Source organism: Plasmodium fragile (genome assembly GCF_000956335.1).
Source record: "Plasmodium fragile strain nilgiri unplaced genomic scaffold supercont1.21, whole genome shotgun sequence".
Taxonomy (NCBI): domain Eukaryota; phylum Apicomplexa; class Aconoidasida; order Haemosporida; family Plasmodiidae; genus Plasmodium; species Plasmodium fragile.
This window is the reverse complement of record NW_012192601.1, coordinates 252042-262691: the sequence shown is the minus strand read 5'-3', so window position 1 is coordinate 262691 and position 10650 is coordinate 252042. Positions and strand designations below refer to the sequence as shown.

At 44.2% G+C, this 10650-nt stretch overlaps 1 protein-coding gene across 1 annotated transcript; it reads left to right on the top strand.

Moving 5' to 3' along the window:
* Positions 1-2169: 2169 nt before the first annotated feature.
* On the top strand, positions 2170-10569 carry AK88_02252 (uncharacterized protein; the record flags this gene model as incomplete). The annotated part of the gene is made up of 1 exon (XM_012479883.1): positions 2170-10569. One exon carries the CDS (start codon positions 2170-2172, stop codon positions 10567-10569), a length of 8400 nt encoding a protein of 2799 aa, XP_012335306.1.
* Between the last annotated feature and the right edge of the window lie 81 nt (positions 10570-10650).

Here is a 10650-nt window from a genome sequence, read left to right as displayed (position 1 = left end):
CCCCCCCCCCCCCCCCCTCATTTTGCCTATAAAAATGCGTTAACCGAGGGACACAATTTATGGTGCCTTAAGTGTGCGCATCCGTTATGCGTCGTTTTTGAATTTCCCGAGATTTTTTTTCTGTTCTGCACCGCGGTTCCGCTGCTTGGAAGTAGTGCACACGGGGACGGGGATCACTACTCACCCATGCCTAGGTGCTTACACCCTTGTATAAATGATGAACCGCGTGTTTACCATTGCGTATGTAAATGCGTACTTTTTTTTTTTTTTTTACATTTGAACTTTTTCTGCATATATGCTCACATAAATGTGTACTTAGCTACCTACCATTGTGAAGAGAAAAAAAAAAAAAAACCCAAAAAAAAGAAAGAATGTGATGACCTTTCTACACGGAGACAAGTGTGCTAATTTTACGTCTCCTTACGCTGCGTGTATGTGTCTTTATGGCTACAAGTGTTGTCTACGTGTTTATTCGTGTGTTCACCTGCATGTTGCGCGGTGGGCATATGTAATTGGCCCAGCACTGTGTATAACTCTCGCTTGATTTGCGCGCCATCTGATTATACGACATGTACGCAGCCATTATATAACTCGTGCTATACGTGAACCATATGTCACCCGTGTGTGGAGCATTTCCCTGTCTATATATATATATTTGCTTACTGACCTGCTATCATTTGCGATTCCCACCCCTTGCGCATGCACAATTAATGGTAGCCGAGAGTGTAATTAGGCACAGGTTTGAGAAAATCAAACGGTGAGAAAACGACGTCTTTGTTACCCATAAATATGTGTCCATGCAGGTAAACAAATTGCATGCTACTAATTTCCATGTGCATTTTAATAAACGGGACAGCGTTTCTCACAACGGGTTCCTATCATCCTTGTAATAATGTGTTTGCTTACATGGGCGTATGCAAAAATGTCTACAGGGGAATTATACACGCATGTATAATTATTTTGAATCTTTCAAGTGTAGTATAGATTTTTTCAAATTTTGCCTTTTTTTTTTTTTTTTTTTTTTTTGTTACATATTAGCTGATATATGTAGAACATTGTGATTAATTATATTTAAACATGTTAACTGATTTTTTAACATTTTCTATAAGTTCTTTTTTATTTCATTATTTTTTTTTTTCTGCTATAGTTTAATGAAAAAAAAAAAAAAAAAGATTATCGATCCTTAAGAAAGATGCCCCCAACAAAAGTGTCCCACAAAATTGAAAAAAAAAATATATATATATACTTTTTGTATTATCCATGCAAAAGTTTATTTTATTTCTTTTTTTTTTTTATTTGTTTTTCGCTTTGATTAAAAAGTGAGATATTCTTTTTTTTTTGTTTTTTGGAAGATTGGAGATTCTCGTCAATTCGCCCTTATTATCGGTAAGCAGAAAAAAAAAAAAAAAACAAAAAAGAGAGAAAAAAAAGGAAAGGAGAAAGCCGTATGAAAAAAGAAAAAACAACGGTCAAAATTCGAAACATTCGAAAAATTCGAAAAAAAGGAGCAAGTTGGAAAAATCGAAAAGTCGAAAAAAAAAGGGGGATCGCCGCGGAAAAAATAGCGACAACGCCGAAAAGTGTGTGCAATAGCGTGAGAGAAATTAACAAAAACCGATCGAACAGACGAACGGGTGAAGCATAACCGCGAGATCGTCCTCGGACTGTTCTGACTGCATGGCGTGTATGCAGAGAAGTGTGGTGCCGCTATATAAACCAGCTGGTACAATTAAGCGTATGCGTGCTCCATAATGTTTATGTGCATACGTAATCCTTTACACGCATGCTTCTATAAATAGCTATATACATTGTTGCTGTGCGCATGTGTTCCAATTTGCATGCCACCAATTTTTTTCATCTGGCACAACTTGTGGACGCCACCACCGCGGTGAAGGGAGAGAGAAAAAAAAAAACAAAAAAAAAAAAAGCATGGATTCATCCCGTTTCTTTCATATGCACGGCGTATTTTCAGGAGCCCCCTGAAACTGCGCAGACTTCTCACCATGTACAGATTGTTATACATTGTAAAAATATAAAAATGTACATTTGTTGTATGCGCTTTTTTAGTAATTTTCTTTTTTTTTTTTTTTTCTTCTTCATTTTGTCCCTGTCCCCTCTGTATCGTGGTCCAGATATTCCATGCTTTATTGTACTCTTTCTCCACAGAACATGGATAACATAGAAGAAGAGGAAACCGCCAAATTGGATGAGGAAAACGGGAAAATGAAATGTACAGGAACCACCACGAATTGCACTGGGGAGTTTTCAGCCCAACCAAATGACAGCCAAGAAAAAGTTTGTTACATGGAAGAAAAGGACACTCACGAAGGTTATACCAATCGTAGTGCTAACTGTGATATGCCAACAGACCAGCCGTTCGATACGTCGGTTATCGACCATGGGGGTGAAGAAACAGGAAGCATGATTCATGAAGAGGAGGATAAGCACGAGTGTGACGGCGCAGACAGAGAGGAAAATCGCAAAGTCAACAATGATATCCTCTGCGAGGAAATTAAAGCCCAGCCAAAAGATGAAAACGCGTCTTCACACATGAGGGGCAGCAGCAGTTGGGGGTTGTTCTATCCGGCGGAAAGTTGCCCATGGGGAGAAGCAGGCGTGGCAGCCATGGCAGCTGTGGCAGGTGGAACGGCTCAAATGGGCCACACAGGCGAAGCAACCCAAGCATCCCCTAATCGGAGCACTCGCCATGCGGGTGAACGGGAGGAAAAATTAAGCACAAATTGCACATGCACGAGGGACAACGTGTACCTGGGACACCACCAGCAGAGTACACAAAGTGCTCACATGCATAACCAGGCCAAGGAGGAAGAGAAGGAGGGTGAGGACGGGTATTGCAAAATTGGTACCCATCCAACAGTGAGCGCTATCCGAGTGGAGACCACATGCAGGAACGACCCAAATAATGATTCTGTTAGAATTGCCAACAACTTTGGCGCGTGCAAGCAGGGAACTGAAAAAAGGAAAGAGGAAATATTCGACGGAGGGGATGAGGAAGGTGAAATTGTGTGCACGGAGGGATATGAGAGAATAGGTGCGCTAAGAACTCAGGCCACATTAGGGGATAGGACCGATGCCATAATAGGGGCTAGTGGAGATGTTATAAAAGGGACTAGTGGAGATGTTATAAAAGGGGCTACAGGCGATACCAGAATAGCAGCTAGGAGCGAGGCCTGGAGCAGAACCCTGGGGAAAACCCCAAGCACTGACCAAAGAGTTGGTGAAATGAGCAACCTGAGCCATAACAGCAGCAAGTACACACAAAGTGCGTTTAGGAAGAATACTAACAAAATAAATAACGATTATCACTTAGCTAATGAGGAAATAGGTCAGAACAATGTGATTATAAAAAAAAAAACAATTACCCAAGAGGGTGTACTGTGCAGTACACCTCCAAGTGCGCAGGATATACCAGATGAGAACTCCCTTATTAACAGAACGCCAAATTACACAATTGGCCAAAATAATTTGTTCAATGTCACAGCAACTTCCGACCTGCGCAGTGATAACAGTAGGGGTAGCGGTGAGAAGGGTGAAAAGGGGGGAAAGGGGGACAGTACTATACTCATTGGTGACTTCGAAGAACACGCTCGCATTGTTGACGAGCAGAATTGCACAAACAGCACTCTAGTGGGTAGCGCCGAAGAGTTTATAACGGTTTGGGCCAGTGAAAAATCATGTGCAAGGCCTCATGTAAAATCGCATGTACAATCGGATGAAGCATCTGATACTCCGCTCGATGTGGCATCGAGGAGTACCATCCGTGCACACCCCGACGACGACCAGTCGAATCTTAAGCCCGATGAAAATCGAAGGAGAAAAGGAACTTGTCGCAGGGAAAGGGTAAAAATAAAAAAAAAACAACATTTTTTAAATATCAGCAGGGGGAGTAACACAATAGGAAGAAGAACAAACTTATCCTTTGAGCATCACCATTACCAGTCGTTTTTTCACCCCAAGGGAACATCTGCAACGCCAAGTACAGCCAAATATGATAGACTTCGAGGAGAACACCTTACTCCTAACCATAGTAGTCCTACACAGGAGAAGGATAATGTGAATAAAACTGACCATGATGAGTTGGAGGAATACAAAATGCTTGTTCAACATTCTGAGAAAGGAAAAACAATTACTGAGAATTGCCAAATGGACAGTAGCGACATGATTGAGTTAATTATAAAATCACATGTGCGTCGCACATCGTCCAGAGATGAAAGTGTGCAACAAGCCGACGTCCATGCGAATGTGTGTGCTGTTGAAAATAATCCCAGAAGCAAGGCCTGTTACGTACCTAATGAAGAAGCGAAGCCTGCACACTCGGAGGAGCAAAGTGGAACGGAACAGGAAGAACCCCCAAGTGGAATGTTACTCCCTGAAGGAGCGTTCCCCCATGGCCATATAACAAACCATGGAAGGCAAACTTTTGTGAACAGAAAGACAAATGAGCTGTTATATGATAAGGACGAAATAGAGGAGGGTGTTGATAATGTTGAAAAAGGCTATGTCCAGAGATCCCATTTGAGGAGCAGTGTGCATGGTGAAAAAGAAAGCGCCATGTTGATGAGGCTGACGATCCCGGTGAGCACAACCCCGCAGGTCGGTCGAGTGACCAGGATGAGCAGTTTAAAAAGGGCCCAGGCAAACAAAGGGAAAGACTTCACCAAGAGTATTGATCATAATTTTGTATTAGGAAAATTTTCAAAGGAAGGTGAAAGCATTAAGGGAAGGCACCATGATTCGAAGAAGGGGTTATCGAGTAACGCATGCTTGTCGTCGTCGGAAGGTAGTGATGGGTGTATCGATGCGGATGATCAATATGATGGCCATAACGGTGTAGTGCTGGATAGGACCGCTATTAGCCAGGGCTTCCCCTCGTCGCTCATCCGGAGCAGTGGGCCAGAATGGAAAAATGGCTCCCCAATTAATAGCCGCAAGTACGATGAGAACACTAAGAGTGAACGAAGCGACGTCCATGGATACAACATGGTCGGGAGGTTCCGTGGGGAAGGAGAAGCAGCCCCTCTCGTAAGGGAGGGAAGAAGAAAGCACCCAAAGTATTACAAAGAGGCATGTGAAGATTCGAGCGAAAGTCACATGATAAGTAACAATTGCCACGAAAAGGCCCATAAGAATAAGGAAGACTATCACAACCGGGGCGTGCACCGCGAGTACACATTTGGACACAGTAGACAAAGAAGGCCGGGAAGGGAAGGAAAGCAGACCCAACCATATCGGACAAATCGACCAAGTGATGCCCTTTCTGCTGATGTGAAGAGCAAATGTGAGACGAGGCAGGAGGCGATATCGGGAAGAAATGGAAGAAATTACGTGAACAAGCCAGAAATAAAAGTGGAACAATTCAGACTGCACAATGGCATACAAGGAAAGGGTAGGAATAGGGACAATAGCACACTCGATGATGAATTACACCAGTGGACAATGGAAGGAGGTGGTGGTCACGCCGATGACGACAGAAAGAACCTCCAAGGTGGACCCAAGGATGATAGGAGGAGAAAAAATATGTTCCTTGTGAATGGGCGGCACAGAATTAAGCACGTGGAAGGGACGTGGAATAATGATAAGTGGTGTGTGGACACGAGCGGGATGATGAAATTGCGGGGAACGCAAAGTAGGAAAAGGGATGAAAGAAGAGAAAGAAATGGGAGCAGGGGGGAACAGGACAAATGCGCTCGCAATGACGCTGATAGCGACGACAGTGTGGGGCCATTTGGCAGGCGAACTGATCGGTCCGTGCATGGCAACCATCTCGAGGATGGACAAGGTTATAACGATGTGGGAGACCAAGTTGCTGGTCAAGCTACTAGTGAAGGTGGTGGCGAAGTGGCAGAGGAAGAGGACCAGGAAGACCCAAGTCATTTGTGTGAAATACAGAGACACATAGACTACATCATGCAAAATGATGATATAGACTTTTCCCGGATAAGCATAAAGCCCAGCAAGAAATACGTAAAAATTAATTTGTTTATCGACCGGTACATACTGAGCTATAATGAACTTCAGAACAGCGAGCTTCTGTTCTGCTTTGGAGAATCCAGTGAAGAAGACGTAATGACGAGGAAGAGGAGCTCCATGAAGGAAGGAGATTACGATGGAGATGATGATAGCCAAAACGATGCACTTATGATGTGTGCAAGAAAAAAAAATGGAATTTCATCATACAAGAAAAAAAACAAGCAACAAAAGAATAGGAAAATAAATTATAATGCGATTGACACCATGTGGCAACCACACTTCCATCCACACAACAAAGAATTTAGAGTGAGGTACAGGTACAAAGGAAGCATGAGATTGAAGACGATCTCTTGTAAACACTATGGTTATGTATTTAGTAAAAAAATATCAATCCTGTTTTTGTTCAGATGGTTACTCTGTGGTAAGTACATCGCAGAGAAAACGAAAAGGTCCAGGCTGAGCATCACCGATATTAATGATTGTAATTTATCTGACCTTCTCTCTAAAAAGCGAAATAAAAATAATGGGTACATGACTGACGAGGAATGGAAAGCGATGGAAGAAAAAAAAAGTAAAGAATTTTATGACCACGTACATAAGATAAATGACTTCTTCATGAGTAATTACAAGGACGATACTTTTTTAAAAAAATTGCAGGTGATCATTAACAGCTGTGATAAGCAATTTAGGAAAGAGGAGATATTGAATATACTGAATCAGTGCCTGCGTGATAAGTTGATCAGTGAGCGACGCAGAGATTCTCTGTTGCGGCGCGACAGCGCAGTTGACACTTCTCTGAGCAAAGCGCACAGTGCAGGGAACACACTTAGCGGCCCGATCAACGTTCATCCCAGCGGCCGAAGAGACCAAAGCCGTGACCTCAGGCAGGGACACGTGCCCCGTTTGAGTGCCCTCCCTGTGAACACTAAAAAGAGGAAGCGGACATTCAACACAAGCGCTGAATTATACTCCAAGGAAAACATGGATGAGGGGAGCATCAATCATAGTAGCAGTGGAAGCAGTGGAAGCAGTGGCAGCAGTAGAGGGGGCAATGAGGAAGATGGTGATAGACCGGGCCATATCATTAGTAACACCGTTGGAGACAGCATGGGGGAGGTCAGCTTTACCAGAAACAAGAGGAAGAAGGAATCCTTTTTTCGAACAGCCAATGGAAGAACAAGAAGTGGTGAAGGGGCCAACGTCGATGGAGCACAAGTGAGCAATAAGGACGAACAGAACGCCATGTGCAGGGGAAGATACAGCAGAAAAAATGAAACAGATACAGAGACAGGAAATAATGGGCAAACGCTTTACCATGTAGGAGTTACCAACACTGGAATGAACTACCCGCCCGTCCCTTATGTTGAAACGGAAGTGAGTGATGAAGGTGGGACAAAAATGGGTGATCGCTCCCGAAGCAGCAATCCACAAGTGTGTAAAAGCAACACGGTAATTGTGGATCGAGGGGTGCATATTGGTCATATGGAGAATGCATACGAGGGGTGTGGTGGTGATGGGGTTTTTCCCCCAAGGAGCGGAAAATTGCAGCCACATGGGAATGACGCCAATAATAGAAGAAGAAGCGGGCGCGCCGGAGCGGACTCCATCCCTTCGAACCCCCCAGACAGTACTAACCCCCTTGCCAGCTACCCGTCCTACGAAGACCTGGAGAAGCTATCCAATACGGAAGAAATAAGAGAATATTACAACTCGCTCATAGAGCTGAAAAAATCCCTGTACATTAAAAGTCAGCACGGAGACGTCGATGACCAGGTGAGATACGCAAACATTAATGACCATTTTATGGAGCTCCTGAATAAAGAGTCTCGCAAGAGCAGTAGCAACATTAGTAGTGGTAGACACAAAGGAAATTCCAATCATTCCATGGATCCTCAAGATACAAAACCGTATGACGCATTTCTCTTTGCCATTTATTATGCCAACCGTAAAAATGCTTCAGCGGGAGGAGCAGCAGCGGGAACAGCCGTGAGAACAGCCGCAGCAGCGGGAGGAGGAGAACGAAGTGGTATGTCGCCCCATAGTGTAGGTGATGCCATAACAACCCCTGGCAAAAAGCCCTTATCTCCACCCACACACGATGAAACCAATACTCCACCTGAGCAGATGCAGAAAATCGATTTTAACATGGAACAAAAGAAGCAAGAACTGGTAACGGAGCTCACCTACTCGCCGCCCTTCCTAGAGGAAAATAATTATCTCAATGCTTACCCTAATTTGAATAATATAAATAGCTCGAAGAAAATAAGTAATGTGTCCACGTGTCCTAGTTTGGTTGTAAGTAGCTACTCCGCGGGGAAGCACACACAAGGTGATAAAAATAATATGTTGTCTTGTTCCGTATCTAATGAAAGGAATAAAATTGGGACAGACGTCACCACAGAGGAAAAATTAGACTATGTGAAGGAGCAGTTAAAGAGGAAATCATTCAACAGGGCCGACTCGAAAGAACTGTTTAACTCGTGTGCAGAAAAGTATTCCCCGTTGATGTTTTCCAAGAGGAATGTATTTTTGAAGCATGTGCGGGAAGATGGGCACGAGGCGGAGGGGCAAAGTATGCAGGGAAGTGAAAAGGGTACTGCAGAAGAGAACCATCATGAGTTGCTCTCCCTGGGGGACGCTTCTACACAGCCCTACACATTTATGGACCGACACAACAATGTCCCTTTAGACAAGTACAGAAAAGATTTGAGCCACATGTGTGATGATGAGAACGAGCTTAGGGTCCTTCCCGTGCGGGAACAAATCATCCTGGAGAAGGAAAAGAAGGTGACATGCGTCGACGGTCGTAACGAACAACAGCATGCGTATAGGGGGAATCCTCGAGAGCTTGTCTTCTTCCCCTCACAAAGGGGTAAGTCAGGGGAAGGTGGCTGCTCACAGGGTAGAAATGACCAAACGAGAGAAGAAGAGGTGCAAGCAGAACGAGAGGCAGAAATGGATAATGCAGAGCCACTTGGAAGTTTACGAGAAAGAAATGATCTTGGGGATGAAAACATGAAGGACATAATTGACATTCTGGTGAAGAGCAAATATCTGCGAGAGTCCATGTACGACGATTCCCTCAGTAGCAACGTCGAGTGCTCACATGAACGAGGAAGAAGTAACTCACGCTGTTTGTATTGTGCCTGTATAGCTAGCCTCAATGGTAGGGGCGTAGAGGTGCAAAAGGAAGACAATTGCACGGCTGACAAGGATTACAAATACCTTGTGGAGGATGCGCTGAAAGGAGGTGATCACAAGGATGGAAATCTTGACCGGGGCAAAGACAACGTGGAGAGGCACCACCACCCCTCATGCGATGGAGAAGAAAATAATTTGTGCAATTCGTCCTGCCAGCACTGCATCTTTTATACTAAATTGTTAAGGCTGTTAAGACAAAATAAAAAGGATGCCGAAAGGGGAAAGGGGTATGGAATGAATAAGGAGTGTGACAAGGTAGATACACACATCAGCAACTATTTAAATAACATGGAGGGTAGCAGTTTGATGGGAGAGGAAATGTTGAAAAAGCAAGTGAGTGGTGGCAACAACATGCCTCCCGCCCAGTTGTGCAATCGTATTTTTACCTATCTGATGCAAAAGGGAGGGAGCGAACGGCTCGCTCATGGTAGCGCAAAGGACATGCCTGGTCGGAGTGAACAGCATCACGGAGGAATGGAAGACGGAAGAATGAATGGCCGAGCAATGGAGGATGCAGAAGTGGAAAAGGGCCAGAAGCAACACGCCGTGGCTGATGCTATGAGGAGCGGTAGAGCCAGCAAGAGGACGAAGAGAGAGATTATTAGTGCCTTTTTACAGGACCTCTTTAATTCTCTTCCCAGCGACGACCTGGATGTGCAGTGCAGCGCGAGCTTGTCTCATTACATGGAAGAGATCAGGACAGGCACTCATGACGCAGGAGAAGATGAAAACGGTGAGTTCGCCAACAATGATGGGGAGAACACCCAACGGTATGACTACCCCTACGACGGCGTGCGGAACTTCCCCCGCAGTGTCGCCCCGAGAGACCAATTTGAGAGAGCACCCCTACGCACCATGCCATACGCCAAAACAAACACAGAACGAAAAAGAGAGAGCAGCGAGTTTGCTAGGAAATCACAAACGAATGAATTCCTCCCCCTTCCTCAAAAACAGACCCACTTCATAATGAACAAGAATAACCTTCAATTAATAACAAATTTTATTAACGACGTTAAGGTAAAGAACTACATTACGTGTTCAGAGATGAAGGACGACCATAGGACCTTCCACGATAGGCAAAACAGCATCGCGGATTATATTCTTCCCCAGCAAAGCAATAAAAGTGTTAGCTTGCAGAATAAGAAGAATGATTTGAACGGTAAGAATGATAAGACGCAAAATGGGCATGCCAATGAGGATAATAATTACGCAGCACACGAAAGAGAAAGCGAAGGTGAAAGCGAAAAAGACGTCTTAGGCCCTTATACACGAAAAGCCCTAAATGAGAAAAGGTTTGAAATAACAAGCCATGAAAATGTGAACAACTTATTCATCGCCGACTCGATAAATAATAACGTCGTGAAAGGGAAGGGGTGATGACTGTACTCTAGCTAAAATGCATAGCGGAGAGATGGAAGTAAGGCGTCCTCATCCAGTTGCCACAAGACGATTTTTATT